General features: G+C 44.6%; 7 protein-coding genes across 11 annotated transcripts; 1 reads left to right on the plus strand and 6 right to left on the minus strand.

Annotated features, from left to right (window-relative positions):
* Positions 1-553: 553 nt before the first annotated feature.
* RB195_018825 (uncharacterized protein) lies at positions 554-11765 on the plus strand (the record flags this gene model as incomplete). 3 transcript variants are annotated; one of them, XM_064186424.1, is made up of 9 exons in its annotated part: positions 554-565; positions 618-674; positions 730-813; positions 1690-1824; positions 1883-2016; positions 2854-2982; positions 5146-5206; positions 11547-11630; positions 11700-11765. In XM_064186424.1, the coding sequence occupies 9 exons, from the start codon at positions 554-556 to the stop codon at positions 11763-11765; spliced, it is 762 nt and encodes a 253-aa protein (XP_064042305.1). The 3 variants fall into 3 exon arrangements, with proteins under 3 accessions (XP_064042305.1, XP_064042306.1, XP_064042309.1); XM_064186425.1 differs by lacking the exons at positions 554-565; positions 5146-5206; positions 11547-11630; positions 11700-11765 and having other exon boundaries at positions 621-674; positions 2854-2986; XM_064186426.1 differs by lacking the exons at positions 554-565; positions 618-674; positions 730-813; ... (2 more) ...; positions 2854-2982; positions 5146-5206 and adding exons at positions 9943-10002; positions 11168-11260.
* RB195_018826 (uncharacterized protein) lies at positions 6672-7533 on the minus strand (the record flags this gene model as incomplete). Its single annotated transcript, XM_064186427.1, has 3 exons — positions 6672-7163; positions 7214-7389; positions 7467-7533. The coding sequence occupies 3 exons, from the start codon at positions 7531-7533 to the stop codon at positions 6672-6674; spliced, it is 735 nt and encodes a 244-aa protein (XP_064042307.1).
* Positions 7594-8624, minus strand: RB195_018827 (uncharacterized protein; the record flags this gene model as incomplete). The annotated part of the gene is made up of 3 exons (XM_064186428.1): positions 7594-7701; positions 8091-8267; positions 8451-8624. The coding sequence occupies 3 exons, from the start codon at positions 8622-8624 to the stop codon at positions 7594-7596; spliced, it is 459 nt and encodes a 152-aa protein (XP_064042308.1).
* Positions 11766-13051: 1286 nt separating the features above from the next.
* RB195_018828 (uncharacterized protein) lies at positions 13052-13372 on the minus strand (the record flags this gene model as incomplete). 2 transcript variants are annotated; one of them, XM_064186429.1, is made up of 1 exon in its annotated part: positions 13052-13372. In XM_064186429.1, one exon carries the CDS (start codon positions 13370-13372, stop codon positions 13052-13054), a length of 321 nt encoding a protein of 106 aa, XP_064042310.1. The 2 variants fall into 2 exon arrangements, with proteins under 2 accessions (XP_064042310.1, XP_064042311.1); XM_064186430.1 differs by having other exon boundaries at positions 13052-13369.
* Positions 13373-13557: 185 nt separating this feature from the next.
* On the minus strand, positions 13558-14202 carry RB195_018829 (uncharacterized protein; the record flags this gene model as incomplete). The annotated part of the gene is made up of 1 exon (XM_064186431.1): positions 13558-14202. One exon carries the CDS (start codon positions 14200-14202, stop codon positions 13558-13560), a length of 645 nt encoding a protein of 214 aa, XP_064042312.1.
* A 110-nt stretch (positions 14203-14312) lies between these two features.
* On the minus strand, positions 14313-15197 carry RB195_018830 (uncharacterized protein; the record flags this gene model as incomplete). Its single annotated transcript, XM_064186432.1, has 1 exon — positions 14313-15197. One exon carries the CDS (start codon positions 15195-15197, stop codon positions 14313-14315), a length of 885 nt encoding a protein of 294 aa, XP_064042314.1.
* RB195_018831 (uncharacterized protein) lies at positions 14313-15632 on the minus strand (the record flags this gene model as incomplete). 2 transcript variants are annotated; one of them, XM_064186434.1, is made up of 2 exons in its annotated part: positions 14313-15370; positions 15494-15632. In XM_064186434.1, 2 exons carry the CDS (start codon positions 15630-15632, stop codon positions 14313-14315), a joined length of 1197 nt encoding a protein of 398 aa, XP_064042313.1. The 2 variants fall into 2 exon arrangements, with proteins under 2 accessions (XP_064042313.1, XP_064042315.1); XM_064186433.1 differs by lacking the exon at positions 14313-15370 and having other exon boundaries at positions 15384-15632.
* Positions 15633-19199: the final 3567 nt, after the last annotated feature.

A 19199-nucleotide genomic window follows, 5' to 3' on the forward strand; every position in this document is an offset into this window, starting at 1 on the left:
CTTCGATTTTTGTACGAACTACTCCCTTCACGTGTATTATATGAAACACGATTTATGTGCTTCTACAGAAGTTCAGAAATTGTTTTTTTGTGAGGAAACTGAAGCTCTTCTGACTCAAGGATGCTACGAATAACCTATAGTAATGTGCTGCTAATGTAAATGGTTAACATTCATGCCAATGCTAATTCTCTCACAGAAAATTTAACCGTGCGTGCAGTAAAGAGGTGAATTTACACTCAATCTCAAAATTAACTTAGTCCATTTGTAATAACCTGAGATCTTGCTTCTAACTTCATGGCTTTATTATGTCCCCTGTTTTGATGCCGACTTTGGTTCGGATTAGTCGAGATTTATTTTAGCGGCGTTTAAGTTAAAAAAAAACCTTGAATGATGGAAAGATTATATATATATATATATATATATATATAGTTTAATAAAAGAATTCAAAAGTAAAAACGGCTTTAACAAAATAAAAATAGAATGACAGTATACCAAGTACTCCACCGGAAGACAAGGCTTTATAAGGGGAATACCCGCAGTTGTGCAAGTTCTCATGTACTCGTCAGTGAGTAACTTCTCAACTCTTCTTCACTGTGGTCTAAAACTGCGTTTTTCAGGTCATGTCTTTGGATTCTCAGGACAAAGTATTTCTAGGCGCGACGCTCGCTACAGCGGTAATGATCTTTCCTGAGCGGGTTGAAAAATTCAGACCTTGGGATTTCGTTACAGGTAGTAGGGGCTGCACTTGTCGTTACTGGCTTCGTCCTTCGATTCGGTCGCGGTTTTGGAACTTTTGTCGCGTATGCCCGCAAGGTGAGCTGCTCATTATTTTGAGACGCGTTTGAAAATCACGTTATCGTGAAAAACGCTCTTGTTCAAGAAGACAGGAAAGTTTTCAAAAAGGTTCTATGCTTACAATATGAGAACTGGTCGTATGTGATGGACTTTCCGTTGAAAAAGTCATCCACGCCGGAGATTTCAGTATTACCAAGCTTTTTTCTCGATGGATTTGATTCCCAGAAAATGTTAAGCATTCACGCTTCGCCTATTCGCCTAACAAGATTTATTTGGCTGAATTTATCTAAGACGCGAAACGTTATAAAAGCATAACTGAAGCAACGAACTGGAACTAACATGAATGTTCGGTGGCCTGTAGATTGTTTTGTTGAATTATTTGAGTAGAAAATTCGATGCTATCATTATCAACTTGCTGTATTTGATGTTGAGGTTTAAACCAGATGGTCTTGTCATCCATGTCCGATTTTTCTTTCGCACAACAACGCTTCACGCTTTGAGACACAATACCTTATCATTTCTGAACAATGTTCTTCACACTTTAACAATATATTTTGAAAACGAAAATTTCTGTTTCCCTTCGCAGTAGAAAATAGCATGTTACAAATCAAATTCTTCCTCACATTAGAAAATGTTTTTCTTAAAGGTATATTGTAAACAACACAAAACAGATGATCTCCCAGGTAAAGCATAATTCTGCAAATTACTCACAGAAGCTAAGTAGAAAGAAGACCTTGTATGTGCAGAGAGTGAGACCAAAGAAGGCATGTCTACTCTAACAGCAATACAACATAAGACAGTATTTAGCGATGGTTGATCAGGTCGAAGGTGGTGAAATAAATAGTCCCAAATATTGATGCTTTGGAGACGATTTAAACAGCAGAGCGAATTTAGGACAACGATTTCTTGGAGCTGCGCCGTCTCGACATGATATTTGGTTTGTTCACAGCCGCTGCATGTATCTTGATATTAATGTTCTTCGTTGCTGCTTATGCCACTATTCGAAGAAACAAATTCCTATTACGAGCGGTTCGTCGCTTCTTACACTCCTGCCCTACTCACTTCATTTCATCTCATCAGATTTCAGTACTGCGCAGTGATTGCGATGATGGTGATCATTCAGCTTGTTTCCGGCCTTCTCGCTTTCACCTACTCCGATCAAATAAATCAACTCGCCTCCGATGATATTCTCTACGAATCTCTGAACAAAACTGCGTCACGGTAGGTTGCATCTCCCATAAAGATAAGCGACGAAGTCGTTTATTGCTGAGAAAAGGAATTACTGGGGGGCTCTTGCTGAAGAAGCATGCCACGAGAAGAGGCAGCTAACAGGATAACATAAATTAGCGACTACGTTTTCTTGGTCGGGCTCCAAACTCCACCTGAACTCTGTTCTATTTCATGCATGTATAGGTACATAATGCAATCAAAAGTAAATGGCACCATCATCTTGTGTAGATGTGCACCTTGCCTCTTGTTAAATGCGGCTTTAGCGATATCGTGGTGATTAATACTTGCTCAAAACTACCGATTCAGAAACTGTTGCTGTTTTGTTGGATTAACCGTTAGGTTTACTGATGTAAACGTCATACAGTATAAATCTACTTGAGGATGCGTCTCTCTTCTTTTTTCACTTTCCGTCCAATAATTTCCAACTAAAAAGCGTGTTAACCTACGTAGCTTTCCCTCCATCAGCAAATGCGGCAGTCTCCTTGAACCGCTAAGATCCGCTCCTCAAATCACCTTTCAACGAAGAGCGCGATGACGCCGGAAACCATTCTTCTCTGATCGTATCTAAATTTCAGAGGCTCGAAACTGCGAAATACGATGTTAAAGGATGGACATGAAGACAGCTGCTCTTTACCTCTAATTTTTACTCGATGACTAGGAGTAGAACTCCAGATCCTTACTTTCATCTCCATAGATACTTCTACGAACACTTTTTGATGTCGTTTTTCTTCCGCATACGAAGTGTTCAACATTCCTGCCTTCTTCTGCCTTTCTTGCTTTTGAGCAATTGGAAGGCTATCCGTTTCTCATGAATTTTGTCTTTTCTAGGCCCAGCTATTATTCCTCAGACTTAGTCAAGACTAGCCAGGATATCCTTGTATCTAATGATCTCTTTGTTGTTCAAAGCTTCAACAGCAGCTTCCCGACCGAGTCGCGGGACTTGCCGATTATGCAGAAGTGAGAAAAGAAGTCATATCCTTCGTCAGAATGACGAAGAAAAGGATGTTTGGCTAATCTTTACTGTTACAAACACATTGTCATCAGAGGGAGAGGCACTGAATTTTTGAGTGGGGTACATTCTTTGCAATGAAAAATGCAATGGTACATTCTTTCTTTCTTTCTCAGCTGAAACAGGGGAATCGCCAATTCGGTAGACGTGACATGATACATTCTACTATCGCGATTCTTCGATGAGTTCTTGAACAATGTGTATGATCAATTGTCCTGAAGTTCATTCAAAACCATGTCTTTTCTGATAGCTGTCCTTCATGTAATATTTATTCTGAATGGTCACTCCCTCAAAATTTCATGGAGGAGAGACGAGAAACTGTGCGATGCATTCCCTGTGTCTTACAGATGTTGCACTACAACACTGTCTTGCCACCTTCCTCCCGGATTTTAACACTGCATTACGACTGGTTCGGCACAAAGAGTGCACACGTATTCTTCTTTTATGGAGACCCTTCGTGGCACCCTACTCTTTATAAATCCATCTCGTTATTCACATCAACTTCACTATTTTTAAAATAATTTTTGTGTTTTTGATGAGTAAACTTGCCAACTGTAATGAAACCTCCTCCTTGAACATAACTCTGGCCGACATGCTCGGTCTACAGTTCGCACAGAGTCCATACGTTCGTCAGTGTTCGATAGAGGCATGGCTACCAGAGTACCTTCAAGTTGGCAATGTTGGGAAGTTCAAAGAAGCGGAGTGTGATTGTGAAAGATTCCATGCTCACTCGAGGTAACCCTATTTGGATTGGGTTTTGCCGATGAGATGGACGACAGCACCCTTCTGCAGTATCTGAATAACTTCCTCCACATAGTTCTGCAAGTTACATGGGTCATACGTGCCCACAGAGCGCATACTCAATGGTCTGATTGCACTAAGCACACCTACTGCGAGTGGGTAGCAATCAAACTTCTGACTTGATATGCGTTTCCCCCGGGAAAAACGAGAGATGGGATTGTAGATTGCGGGATCCAGAGTGGTTCCACTCATCTCTCCCTTATTATCCTACAAAACGAAGGAAAAAGGCCCTTTTTCACTGCGAATTCAGTTGCAATGCGCATCATCCAGCAGCATAGCGATCGAAAACCAGTGAATTCCCTTCGACTGACTATTCAAGTGGAACCACTGAAGAGGCAACTGAGGGAACCGGAGCGTCTACAAGATGGCACGTTCTAGCACACATCGTAGGAATAAACGCCGTCCATACGGCATTTTTTTTTACGACGATTCGGAGAAGATGAGCTGAACCACCCTTGATCACACAATCTACAACGTCACCTATAGCCTTCCCCTGGAAAAGTCAGTTGCCCTCTTACTTCTGAAAGTAAATAACCGAATCAGCTAGAATTCTGAGACCTAGGCATTAGTCTTAGAGGATGAATGACACGTAAGCTAAAGTTACGAAGAGAAAAAATAAGATAGAGCGTTCAAAAATAAGAGCGCGGTTAAGTACTCACCCCTAACCACATTTTCCCCACGGAAGCAAGTAACAGACCAGAATGACCAAAACGAGTACAGGTGATACGAAAAACGTAAGCATAACTTGCACTGCACCCCAATCAAGGTTGCATAAGGCTCAACGTTCAGCGAATTCAGTTCAACTCTTCAACTGTTGATGCCTTCTTCAGAAAACACACAACACAGGAACAGAATTTACTGTTTCTGCGCAGCACTATCCAAAAAAAGAGTTCTAAGACATCAGACTCCCTTAAAGACATCACCCCACGAATCTGAGGTGGTACGGATTTCAGGTGGACTATTCGTATACGGGATCGTAGATTATGGAAAAGTTGGTGATTCCGTCCATTTCTTGCTAATTGGCGTGAAAAACGGCCTGGAAGATGCGGCGTGTGTACACGGCTGGCGCGCTCCAATCTAACTCGTTGTAGAAAATAGCGCGCCGGAACGCTCGAAGCCGTATCTTCCAGGCCGTTTTTTACGGCAATTAGGAAGAAATGGACGGAATCAGTCCCCTCTCCTTAATCTGCGATTCCGTACACGAATACTCCACCTGAAATCCGTATCACCTCATATTCGTGGGGTGATACCTTTAAATTGCACTGCATTCGTGTATCAGTCTATTTAATCATTTACAAAACTGTTAACAGGTACGCCTCGCCGCCACCGTCAGATGGGGAAACTCAGTTTTGGATCCATACTCAAAATACTGTAAGTTGTTCCTTTGGAAATCTATGATAGATTTGATTTCATATTAGCCAATGTTGTATGTTATGTGGCAGACCAACAGATGCCGCTGAGAAGTAGTACACTGGGAAAGTGACAGTGCAGGCTTCAAAACCTCATGTTGAAATACTTCTTCTCTAAATTTGTTCTCACTATTGCAGTAACGTTGTAACTCTTATCTCTTGTCTTTTTCCTTCCTTTTCATTCTCTCTCCCGTCAAAATATTTAAGTAATCCTATGTTCTCCATTTTTAAACGAAAGTGGCAGCTTCAAAACGACTAACGTTTCCGCTCTAAGAGTGCTGTTAATTCTTGCTGGACTTCTGCTATGGAAACTTAGTTACTCATAGCGAAATTAGGACGATTAACGATGGTACATACTTTCTATGGATACGGTTGCGTCGTACGAATTTTTCCTAATCATAATAAAAAAACGCAACCTTCTAAACCGTAGGGAAATGCTTAGTGGTTCTCTAACGAGGTGTCGTGACTATTGCCTTTCAATCCCTTTAGCGATTATGACTTATACATACGCCATGGCGAGTTGACAACCGTAGCGCTTAAGACGTATATACACGGATCGAGGAAAACTGAGCTAAAGCGAAAAGTGGCAATGACTAATTTTTTGTTTTTCCACCTCCGACATTATATATTATGCGTCGCTTGTCCGCCTGCGACATTATATATTATGTGCATTAGCTCCTGTTCAATGGGATCAGCGTGGCATACGCCTTCCTGGAGGTAACATCTACTAATTCCCTTTATCTTCCTATGCACTGGGTGTTTCCGTACAAAATACCGGCATTGTGGGGTGCACTCTGTGTTCAGGTGCGCGCCACTTAAGAGGTTCACTGGCGTATCAGTTACACAATAAGTTTTTTCAAAGTTTGAAAAGTCTGCACATTTCTAATCATGGACGATCCCATTCCTCAGCCTTACGATTTCGGTTAGTTCTGGGAACTTCCTACCCAAACCAAAAAATGGACAAACGGTATCTTCAAGCAATTTTATTTTCATGATTGTAATTCCAGCTGCTTAATGAGAACGCTAACAACATCAACGGCAAAGCTGACCACTGCGCACATCCGGCGCTCATGTGGCGACATACTTGGGAGGGATTCTAGCTAGCTTCAAAGCCTTGTTGTGCTGCTTCCGGAACAAACACAGGAATACACGTATGATGCCACTCGCATGTAATGTCATGGCACCTTCAGATGTCTTAACGGCGCAGCTTGGCGAGTTGGACTTCTCTATTCTGCCTCTGCAGAATCACAATTTGCTTTGGGTTCCCGCTGGGCAGCATGGGATGCTCTAGCCCTCTATCGGCTTGGTTTCCTTTGTCATGGTTTCGCCAAAAACTATAGTTCTCCTTTTTTTCTTAGCGATTGTCCTGCGTTGTTGCAGAGTCCGCCCTTCTGCTTCTTGTCTTCTATTTGATTCGTTCCATCGTATCAGCCGTGCGCATCTATTATATCCAGCTCCACACGGTCCAACCAGTGAATCCTTAGTCTGCCGCGCGGTCTCACGCATGAAACATCTCGCATCAGAGCGGTTTTGACAACAGAATTTTCCTCTCGCCGCAAGAGGTGACCAAACCACCTCAGTCGCGTCGTCTTCACCTTTTCAGTTATTAGGACGACGCTGAAAACGGAGCATACAGTGTCGTTGGATATTTTGATTTTTAGCGCTACACCTATCGTCCACCCCAACATCCGCATCTCCATAGCGTGCAACACTCTTTCCAACGTTTTCGCGCCGGCCAGCACTCGCATCCGTAAAGGGCAACAGGACGCACAACAGTCCTGTAGATCTTCGACTTCGGTGGACAGGGACTTTTCGCACAGTACGCCTGTTGTCACTTTCCATTTCATCCATACCACATTAACACGTGCTCGACCTTCTTGATCAATGTCGCTTTTGGCAGTCACTGTGGATCCAAGGTACTTGAAACAATCCACCTTGCTTAATTCGGTGCCATCGACACGAATTGAACCACTCCGCACTCCATGTACTCAGTTTTTGATACATTGAGGCGCAATCCATGTTGCTGCAGCTTCCAAGACTGTACTTGTTTCTGAAGATCATCTCGATAGTCCGACGCAAGCATGATATCGTCGGCAAAGAGTAGGGACCACGATTGCTGCTTCTGGATTCCCTTCGTTACCGTGTCTATGCACAGTATTAACTTGCATAGACATTATTAAAGTGATGAATGCTGATAAACCTTTACTTGTACAAGGAATTACCTGCTCGTTCCAGCAGCACACCGTACAACGCTGGTAGGCTTTGCATAAAGCTTCGCCCACCGCACATATTCTTCTGGTACTTTATGCGACCTCATGCACATCCATAATAGCTCATGTGGGACACGGTCTAAGCTTTCGTGACATCGAGAAAAGCAGGATGCACACGGCGATTCTTCTCTCGATGTTTCTCCAGAAGGATATGGACAGCATAGATAGCATCTATAGTGCTGTAGTCCTTCACAAATCAGCACTGATTGAGTGAAGCGCTTCATATAGCACAGCAGTCGTATAGGCCTGTATGAAGTGCAGTCAACAATGTCTTTTTTCTCATTCATCCCATTTCCCAAAGGCACGGTCACGGAAGTTTGCCAAACGTCTGGAGTCCGCCCTTTTGCAACGATCTTGTTAAATAGAGTTGCGGGCCACAAAAGGTAAAACGGGATCCTCGGCGCTGCGAACAGTTGTGATGGGAGGATAGCAGAACTCTGTTACACAACTGATTGTAGTACTCTCGTTACCTCTTCAAAATCTGAGCAGAGCGACGCAGAACGGCACCATCAGCCCCTGAACGATCTTGATGTGCTCCACATCCAACGTTGAGCGCCCTCTAACTAAACGATATACTGCCAGCTCGCCTTCTCTGGTATCAAGCATGCCGTACACAGCCTTGTAACGGTCGGACTTCGACTTGAAGACTGCCTTCTTAGCATCCCTCTCCGTCGCTAGGTAAGCGCCCCGATCTTCAGGCTGGCGTGTCCTCCACCTGAGCTTGTACTTCGGCTCCTTCTCACGAATTGCCGCCTGAACCGTTTCAAAACTCCTCGTTCCAAAACCACGTAGCCTTTTGTAAATTGGGCTTACCTAGAATCGTCTTTCCCAGAGTGTTCTCCGCGGTCAAGCGTATAACGCTGGAAGCAGACGACCACATTTCCTCCACACTACGAGTAGGGTGGGGAAGTGTAGATGGAGCCACGGACGCGGAACCTTTCGATCCTTCACATCCCACCATTTGATGCGTTGTGTTTCAGTCCTTGGATGTCTCTTCCTTGGACGGGAGGTTTTCAAGTCCATGATGAGCAAATGATGTTGGGCGGCCACATTGTCTGTAGGGATGACTTTTGAATCCTGCAAAAGTCGGCAATCTCGTCGTCTTAACATTCAGGGATCTATTTTTGTTCACGACCGCCGCTGGTGTACGTGATCAAATGCGATTTTCTTTTCCGACACTGCGTGTTAGCAATAATCAAGTCACTTGCAACAACATACTCCAGGATTCGCAACCCGTCGTCGTTAGGAGCTCCATAGCCGTTTGCTCCATGACAGCTCTCAAAGCCGTCTTTCCGAAAATCGACATGTTCGTTTAAATCTCCTCCGATTTAAAGTATTTTTTTGCCTTCCATGGATTGGACGTACTGCTTCAGATCTTCCCAAAAGCACGCCTTCTCTTCTTTATTACAGCCCACCTATGGCGCATGAGCAGGGACGACTCGCAATTCCACTTCTTCTGCGTCCACTTTTACAGGCATCAGGCGATCCGATAGTCGAACCACCGTTGTGACGTTGTTTCTAAACATCTCAGTCAATATGACATCAACGCCATCAACATCATTGCGATTCGATGTGCCCTGGTGGATGATCTTGTAGCTGTCGCCTAATTCCTTGACTTGGAGTCTTTCCAGCGAGTCTCATGTACACAGCACATGTGAGCACGGCATTTTCTGAAACTGTCTGCCAGTTCACGACTTCCTCCGGTAACCGTCTCAACCTAAAGTGTTGCCAGGCGCGCTGGATGTGGTTTGCGATGGCGGACTTTTTTGACCGGATCCATTCTCTAGCCGGCAGCAATCGCATACTTGTCACATTGTCCTGACGAGGACAATGTGCGTTGCTTCTGGGAGAAGCTCAAGCTTCTTAAGAACACATAGTAGACGTTAGCAGTGTGAAGCGACGGGTGTGTTGCCCTTGGTCCGCTTGTCGCGCTAGCCTGGCACCGCAATCGTCGTACCTCGTCCTCACTTAGCTAGCCTCGGCCCTAGCACCGGGCTAGTTGGCGGACATCTTTGTGGCATCGTTGAACCTGCCGAGACGAAGTCTTGTCACCATAGCTCGCCGACGACCACGTCCACCGCTGCGCCGCTCTGAGGTGTGGGGTGGAATTTGCAGCAGTCGCTAAAAATTATAATTGCGAAATCAAAACCGACCTTCTATGACACCGGTTTCTTGCCTCGAGAAATTGTAGAAAGAAACCGTCAGTGAATGATAGACAACTGTCATTAACTCCTATAGGATGTATATTCAATCGGCAAAAAATAAAGATCAAAGCTGTCGACAAATCTGCGACAAAATAACATCTTGCCCAATCCGATGGGCGTGGGCAACGACAATAGTCGATAAAGAATGTAATGCATATAACACTTTGAGAATTGGCTTGCAGTCGTTGCAAAGTTTGCAACTTATTATTTAAAGAGTTCTGGCGATGAAACTGTTGCAAATAATTCCTTTGTACGTGAACCATTCACATTCAGGAGGAGCTATGGTGATTTCGAAACTCATGGTGGCTGGGTAAGTCCACGGGGAAATTTTCACATGCTAGTCCTGATCTGTGTCCAATTCTGTGTTTTATTGTAATGGTTAAAGACAGCATACCATGAATGATGAGGGAATCCGCGGGAAAACCCGGAGATGGTTTTGTAGATTGCGGGATCCGGGGAGGTTACGCTCACCTCTCCCTAAATCTCCATCTCTTTTCTCGCGGATTCCCTCACCACGTCAGATTCGTGGTATACTGCATTTAAAGGCATCACTCCACGAATCTGAGGTGGTACGGATTTCAGGTGGAGTATTTCTATAAGGGATAGTAGATTATGGAGAGGAGGGTGATTCCGTCCATTTCTTCCTAATTGCCGTAAAAAGCGGTCAGGAAAATACGGATTCAGGCGTTCTGGCGTACTATTTTCTACAGGGAGTTCGACTGGAGTGTGCCAGTATACGGGATCGTAGATTATGGAGAAAGTGGTGATTCCGTTCATTTCTTCCAAACTGCCGTAAAAACACGGCCCGTAAGATGCGGCTCGTGCACAGGGCTGGCACGCTCCAATCGAACTTCTTGTGGAAAATAGCGCGCCGGAACGCCCGAAGCGGCATCTTCCGGGCCGTTTTTTACGGCAATTAGGAAGAAATGGACGGAATAACATCCCTCCCCATAATCTACTATCCCGCATACGAATACTCCACCTGAAATCTGCACCACCTCAGATTCTTGGGGTGATGCCTTTAAGTGGTGCGCCCCCGAACACAAAGTGCACTCCTCAGTGGCGGCATGTTGTACGGAAACTACAGTACTTGTTACTCCCAGAACGCGTATGACACACTAATCCCATTGAACAGGACCCAATGCACATACACAATAGAACACAGTCCATTGGATGGGTTCCTTCCAAGAAAAAATCTGATACCCAATGAGTTTCCGCCGATTCAATCAAGACCAGTACGGGGGCCATTTCCCGCGACGTTTGTCAGAGCGAACGGGGAGGATTGAGTGGTCACACCCTTACTCGTAATTTACACCGTTAACTCTATTTCTTCCTGGGAATCCCAGCATAAATTTCGTGGTATGTCGCTTTTAAACAGCTTGACAGTTCTCGATGTGTAGCTTTTCAAAATGAACAGTACATGTCACAATTGAGTTGTTATTATTGCAGTTGGGCTGTTGCGGAGTACAAAGCTCGAACGACTGGAAGTTTACAGACACACAGCTGAAACTTTATTCCTGCTTTCGATCCAATTACAATGTCGTAGGTTACTTATTCATTTTCATTTGAATAACATTCCAGTTTCCTTAGTTGAACTTGTAGCTATTTTTGCCTAAAAAGGTATGCGAAAAGTCTATCACTTGGATGACACATCTATTCATAACCAGCGCTTCTTATCGCAAAATTTTATTTTAACTTCCCCGTGCTTCATTGGTAAAATAGTCGTAAAAAAAACCTCTGCATTCGTTTATGGATATGTACTTCAATGAGACAGGAAAAGGAATGAACAGTTGAGACCTGTGTATTGTTGTGTTGTCGTGAGCTTCAGGGATGTGAAAAACAGATTCACTCACGAATTTCCACGGACTCACAGTACTTGGGAGCAGCGTCGATGGGTGTGGTCCTTGTTGAGGTACTTCATTTATTCCGTTCGTTGTCTTCGTTGTATATATTCAGAATTTTGAAGAACTTTGTGTTTCAGATTATCGCAAGCTTTCTGGCAGGATATCGAGCGTACAACTTTGCACATCCGGACGATGACCAATAGTGTTTTGGAAAATATGAAATCGTACAGTTATAATCGCTAGAAATCCGCAAAACAAAAAACTTCGTTCTGAAAATAAAGATGTTTATAAATCTGAACGAATGTTTTGCGATCATTTTAAGATCGTATGAGTCATCCATGAATTTCAATATATCCTGCCCATCGTTTCAGTAAGGAAGAAATACTCAAACAGGCACATAAATTAATTCGAGTCGAATTGAGCATTTACCTAACGACCTTCCAACACGTGAATCATTGTTTCTTCTGAAACTTCCAACATTTCTCTAGTTCCGTCTCATTTAAACAGTTCAAAAGTTCGCGCAAACTCAAATATTCTCGTCATAAATGACGGCCCGAAAATAATAGAACACGACGTCAGAAGAACCCTTTGGACCTCTTTTACCACCTCATATGAAACTTATCCCGCAAGTTACCTAGACGTTAAGTAACCGCGAAGGGTCTCGTGTGAGTTTATTAAAGAGAGCACACCACGAAATTGACGATGTTCGAATCTTCACATGAAAAGACAGAGTTACGAGTGTAGACCAAGAGTATTAGTGCCCTGTGTGACACACCCAACTCCCCCTAATTGTCTTGAAAAATGACGTAGGGACATCTCACCTCACTTTGTCAAGCGAATTTAACTACGAAGCACCTAACAACTCCTCACGCACGTGAGCGCAAGAACAAGCGCAGCGTCTGTTCGCAGCGCTTGTTCTCTGCTTTTTCGCAGACGTGGCATGATAGGTCCCCGCAGGAAAATCAGTCTTCAAAATCGTTTTCCATGACGTTTTCACGACAGTTACAGATAATTAGTGTGATCAGGCAGTCAAATTCGTGTCACTTTACTTTTAATTCTGAGATAAATGTCGCTTGTATGTTAGTCAGACCTTGGACCATTTGTTGCGTGCACCTCCACGTGAAAAAGGGTTTGGTGGTGGGACGTGACTCACATGAATGCGGGGTACCCCTACGCACACGTGTCATCTACATGAAATTTGATAATCCTTAAGATTGACTTCAAGATCAGAACTTTCATGACTTACTTACTTGACTTAATCGGCGGGCTGATGTCATCGTCTGAAGCGATTACCCGCATCTTCACCGAGGTGTGCCGTCCGTGAACACAGCTCTGCCCAACCTTCTCGATCTTCTGCGAAAGCTTGCACAGAATCAATCCATTCGTCGATATTCCATATTCTGCGAAACCGTACGTCTCGCCTGAACTGCCTATCCACGCCGAGTGTCCTCAGGTCCTTTTTCACCGCCTCAGTCTAGAACTTCCGTTTTCAGCCAGGTGGCTTCTTCCAGCTCGAACCCGACGAACTCCTCAGAACTCGTTGAACAGGGCGATCTGCCGGTCTCCTTAATATATGACCAAAGGAGCGAAGACGATTTACTTTAGCCACTTCCGATGGCGATGCAAGATGTTGGTGTTTTCCACGTATCATCCGCCGGTATACCACATCAATTTCTGCGTAAAGATCTTCATTGTGACATATCCTAGGGCAAAAGTAGCCAAGTAGCCGTCTAAGCAGCTTTCGTTCCGTACAGTCAAGCCTCTCCATAACCGTTGATGGTGCTGCCCAAGTCTCCGATCCGTACATCATGATGGGGCGAATTGCGGATAGGTAGACTCGCAGCTTGACTTCGTTGGTGGTGGGGGTCGACCACAGACATTTCGTTAAGGAGTTAAATGCAGAAGTGGCCTTAGCGCATCTTTGCTGAACATCTCCCTCGTAGCTGCCATTGTTCTTCAGCGTACAGCGTAGGTAACAGAACTCATCGACGAGTTCTATCGGTTGTCCGTCCACCCTGATTCCCGTTCGTGGTCTCGAAGAGATCCACATCTGCTTGCATTTATCAGAGCGTAGGCTGCAGCCAGCTTCGATATAAGGTTGACAACATGTTGAAGTTTCGTGCTGCTTTCCGCGAATATAACAACATCGTCGGCGTACTCGAGGTCAGTCAAGGAGCACCCTGATGGTGCTAAGACAATGTCGGCAGGACACTGGTCGACTGTTCTTCGCATAATGTCGTCGATGGCGAAGTCGTACAGGAAGGGTCCTGCCACCGCCCCTTGTCTTACTCCAGTTACCACTTCAAACGGTGTTGTACATCCGGCTGGTTTTCGAACTGCAGCGGTCGTTCGTTGATCCATGTAATCAGGCAAGTGAATGAACTTTCCTGGTACCCCGTCAGCGCTGAGCGCGTTGAGAAGGCGGGCTCGATGGGGAAAGCCGAAAATGGCTTCAAAGTCCAGAAACGCTAGTTGCATTGGCTTCGAATACCGCTGCCAGATTTCGATCACTCTCCTGACGACGAATACCTGGTCAATCGTAGATCGGCCAGGACGAAAGCCAGCTTGCTCGTCGCGCTTTGTTTCTTCGCGATGTTTAATGAGTCGGTCCAGGATAATGCGTTCCAATACCTTGTACATAACACGCAGCAAAGAGATTCCTCGATAATTCCTGGGTCCGTGACGGATAACTTCTTGTGGAGGGGAATTATGATAGCGTGTCTCCACGACTCAGGTATCCTTTCGTCTATCTATATTGAACGGATGATCTTTGTCATCTCACGAATCCCAGACGGAGGAAGATGTTTTAGCATTTCTGCGCTAATCCCGTCGTCTCCGCCAGATTTTCCATTCTTCATTTTCTGAATACAGACCAGGACCTCCGACACGGTCGGTGGCTCCTCGTCAACCGCGTATGTCGGTCTATGAACGTGTTCGAGTTCAGGGGCTGACGGTGCTAGCCGGTTCAGCAAGGTCATGAAGTGTTCCTTCCAAATTGGAAGGGTTGCTTCACCGACAGCTACCCCATTGGCAGTGTTGAGGACAGGGGAACATTTTTTCATTTTGCCGCTATACTGTTTTAGTAGAGCATAGGCTTTCCGCGGGTTCCTGTCCTCCCATGCCTTCTCAAACTCCATCGCTCTGGACATCCACTCGTTATCGCGGTCTTGTTGCAGTTGACGACGCAGCTTCCTTTTAATACGCTTTTCCTGGTTGAAGTCACCAGCGCTGCGCGCGACACATACAGAATTGTACGTGGATTTTGCTTCCGCAGATGCAAAGGCAAACTTCTTCCGCGGCAATAGAACCGGGAGCGTTTCCCTTGCAGCGTCCTTGATGCACTTTGTGAAGGAATCCGCATTGCTAAGCTTCTTCCTGGTCCGTACTCCAACATGAATAGACACACGTTGGCGGAATTTTGTTCTGCATTCATCGTCTTTCAGACCTGCCATGTCGACATTCGGTTGAAGAGGAACTCCTCGGTTGCTCTTGTGGAACCGTATCTTGAAGCTGAGAAGAGCTGGACGGTGGTCAGAGTCGAACGCGACTTCCCAAACAGGTCTAGATTTTCGGATATCTGACTGAGGAATGTTCCTCGCCAGAACGTAGTCGAGCTGAAGTTTAAGAGTCCTCATCTTCCGCTTGCGCTGCTCTTCAGGCGTTAAAAGGGTTGACCCCTGCCACGTGAGCTGATGGCGTCGATGATTCCTCTTAAACGTGGAAGCGACGATGAGGTCCGTCTGTTCGCACAAGTCGACCAGACGGTCACCGTTGTTCGACGTGCGCTCCGCTGCATAGTACCATTTTCCTAGCACATCGGATTACTGTTCGAGTCCCATCTTCGCATTTGCGTCGATTCGGACAATGACCACCTGCTGGCTTGCTATTTTAGACATCAACGCATTGAGTTCATCATAGAAAGCGTCCTTACTGTTGTCCTCAGCGGTTTCCGTAGGTGCGTGAGCACTTACGATCCAGAGTTTACGTCCTCCGCGATCCCGCAGTCGTAAAAAGGCGCATCTAGACGACGTTGAACCAAATTCCTCCACCAGGTTCTTGTAATCGTTCATCACAGCTATTGCGCAGCCACCTACCTTGTTCTCATCAGCATCGCCGCAGTATATGGTAATTTTCGATGCTGATTACGGGCCGATCTCTCATGCGTGTTTCCTGCAGTGCAGCAAAAGGCACACAGAGATATCGCAGAAGTCTGGATAGAGCGGCTTGTTGAAGTTCACTCGATAGTGTTCGGCAGTTCAGCGTGACGAAACGAATGGTTGTTGCCAAAGATTCTATGCTCTCCTCAGGCAGTTGAACTTTCAGGTTACGGGCTTTGATGGTGTGCTGGACGACAGCACCTTTTTGCAATGTATGGGAAGCTTTCGCCATATAACAGTGCAGGTTGTATAGATCGTACGTTCCCAATGCGTACACTCGAACGCCTGATTGCGTTTAGTTAAAGCAGGGCCACCACGTGCAGGTAGCAATCAGACTCGTATACGCGGCAGAACTTTCATACACAACAGAAAATAAAAAATGCGGAAAATATGAAAGATAGGTATATGACCGCAAATAAAACTGCCATTGCCATCAAACTCTTATTAAGATGTGACAAAAACCAACTTCAACGGAAAAAATCATGTCGTGAATTAAGATTTAATGGCAAGAAGCGAAATCGATAAACTTGTTTGCGAAAACATAGCAAAAGCTGTTTGCTATATTCACTATCAGCATAATCAAAAAAAGCCAATCATACCTGTCTTGCTTGTGATGTAGAATTGCTCGGTTGCAGTGAGGAGTTGCCTCTCTTTCAAAATGAAGCATTCTGCGTTCTAGTTCAAAAACATGTCTTTGTATCCACTCAAGACAAAGCATTTTTAGTCTTCTTCCAAGAGATTCTCATTCGTTTCTTGCATTGTCAGACGGTCTTGAAGTAACTAAAGTTTGACCGAAAAGCCAAAAAAGAACTTGTAAAAATATGATCTTCAGAAACAAGTACAGTCTTGGAAGGATCGACTGCAGCAACATGGATTCCGCCTCAATGCATCAAAAACTGAGTACATGGAGTGCGGAGTGGTTCAATTCGTGTCGATGGCACCGAATTAAGCAAGGTGGATTGTTTCAAGTACCTTGGATCCACAGTGGCTGCCAAAAGCGACATTGATCAAGAAGGTCGAGCACATGTTAATGTGGTATGGATGAAATGGAAAGTGACAACAGGCGTACTGTGCGAAAAGTCCCTGTCCACCGAAGTCGAACGTCTACAGAACTGTTGTGCGTCCTGTTGCCCTTTACGGATGCGAGTGCTGTGCGACGACGAAAGCTTTGAAAAGAGTGTTGCACGCTATGGAGATGCGGATTTAGAGGTGGACGATAGCTGTAGCGCTAAAAGACATATGCTCCGTCTTCGGCGTCGTCCCGATAACTGAAAAGGTGAAGACCACGCGACTGAGATGGTTTGATCACGTCTTGCGGCAAGAGGGAAATTTTATTGTCAAAACCGCTCTGATGCGAGATGTTTCATACGTGAGACCGCGCGGCAGACCAAGGATTCGCTAGTTGGACCGTGTGGAGCTGGATATGATAGATGCGCGTTTGTGTACGGCTGATGCAATGGATAGAACCAAATGGAAGGCAAGAAGCAGAAAGGCGGACCCTGCAACAACGAGGGACAAACGCTAGGGAGAAGAAGACTCTTAAAAGATGAAGAACTTAATTTCACATAGTGTTCAGCAGTTTAAAAGTGGATTTAATGGAACTTAATTGCCAAAAAAGAGCTCAGATTCTGTGAAAAATTTCATGTTGTTCTTTAGAGAAGAAGGTACGCCCTGAAACAGTCATACCGTTGTTTTTTCCACCTCCCAGTCTTTTTGGAATTTTGATGGGACCAAGATAGGAAAAATGCCGTTTTCCTATCTTTGTCCCATCAAAAATTTGGAAAAATTGCGAAATCGAGTGGTGAAGCATCTGATAGGGAAAACTAGGGAAACTTCGCCCACTACAAACTGCAAGATAATCTGCTTCGATCTAAGTTACTCTGAATTATTGAATTTTATCCAAGATCACACACTTCAGCGCGCAAGCAAAAATAGGATTTTGGCAGGTTTTACCATCCCAGAAAAACATAGCGGTGTTTTAAAAAATCACTTCATCATATTCGGATAGAGGGACTAAGGAAACCCTTATGCCCAAAACTTATCCAAAAAAAGTCGGAAAATTTGAAATTTTGTCTCATCAAATATCAAAAAGGGGCGGGTGTGGCGCAGTCGGTTAGATGCCACACCGTCAAAGGGTCGAAACCGCACAAGTGCAAACCTTTCATCCCTCCGGGGTCGATAAATTGGTACCAAACTTGTCTGGGAGGATAAAAACACTGGCTTGATCATCGGCTGGCCCTCGAAAGTCATTGTATAGGCCAACACGCGTTCCAAAACCTCAACGATTACGGATCCCAGTAAAACGCGTTGACGCATCCCAAGTGGATTGATACGCAAGTGACTTTATCCTTTATCTTCCACATACTTGAAGGTGGCAAAAACAGCGATATGGCCGTTTTTCAGGGCAAATCTTCTTCTCTGAAAAACTACCTAAAATTTGCCTTTCGGTCCTCTCATGGCAAAGTTATTCGCGTTCTCCCAGACAATGTCTCCTCTCCCTAACAATGTGCACATTTTTAGAAAATTTCTTTCTCTTCAAAATTTTTTCCTTCATTTTTAGAACTACTTTCGAGTTTCTAACTCTTTTGTAAAAATTTGGGGGCTTACTGTCCTACGCCTGAAAATAAATATAATATCTTGCAGTTTTCGCAGTAATTTAATATTATTTATTGTAATCATCATGATCATGATATATAATAACGGGCTTATTCTGTCACATGAGTGTGTGTGTCAGTCACGAAATTCAAAAAGGGGAGTGCGACGGGTCCACCGGCGCCAGATACCTACAGAAGGGGAAGTGACGGATCCACCGGCGCCAGATAGCTAAGAAATGGGGTGCGACGGGTCCCACGGCGTCGGATTGGTGCGCAATAACTTCGCGTGCATGTTGCAAAAGATAAATGGTTAAGGCCGTTTCATAGCCGTGGCCACTGGGCGCGTTCCTTTTCACCTTCATGACTCCTCCGCGTATCTATTTCTTTCTTCGTTCACCTCAAGTTGGTAGCATGCCGTTATCAGAAAGTGGAAACGCGCATGAAAACGGCTGCTTAAATAGTAGCAGGATGTTTATGTGATCTAACGTGGAACGTTGTCTTTATCAGTAGGATGATGTCTTTCACGATATTTTATGCTAAAACATCCTTCTTTGACAACTGTTTGGGGAAAATAGGAGGAAAACCCATATTTTGCGTGATACTTTCAAACTTTGTCTAGAATATATTGTTATGGAGTGTTTGGAGCTGAAGTTCGAATGTACTCCAAATGTAGAACTGACGCGCTTAGAAAGAAGACTATGAAAAATTCGCTTATAGTTATAATATAAAAAAGGAAGAAATATTGAGTCCAATTTCATAGAACTAATAACACTAATATTAATTTTCCTTGATTAGTGAAGCCACGGATCTCCCTCACAAGAGCGATCACAGCCGGTTAGTCGCGAGGCTACGTGGCGCGTCCCCGTGTGGCGGATAGGGGGCTAAT

The sequence above is a fragment of the Necator americanus genome, chromosome II (assembly GCF_031761385.1).
Source record: "Necator americanus strain Aroian chromosome II, whole genome shotgun sequence".
Classification (NCBI taxonomy): domain Eukaryota; kingdom Metazoa; phylum Nematoda; class Chromadorea; order Rhabditida; family Ancylostomatidae; genus Necator; species Necator americanus.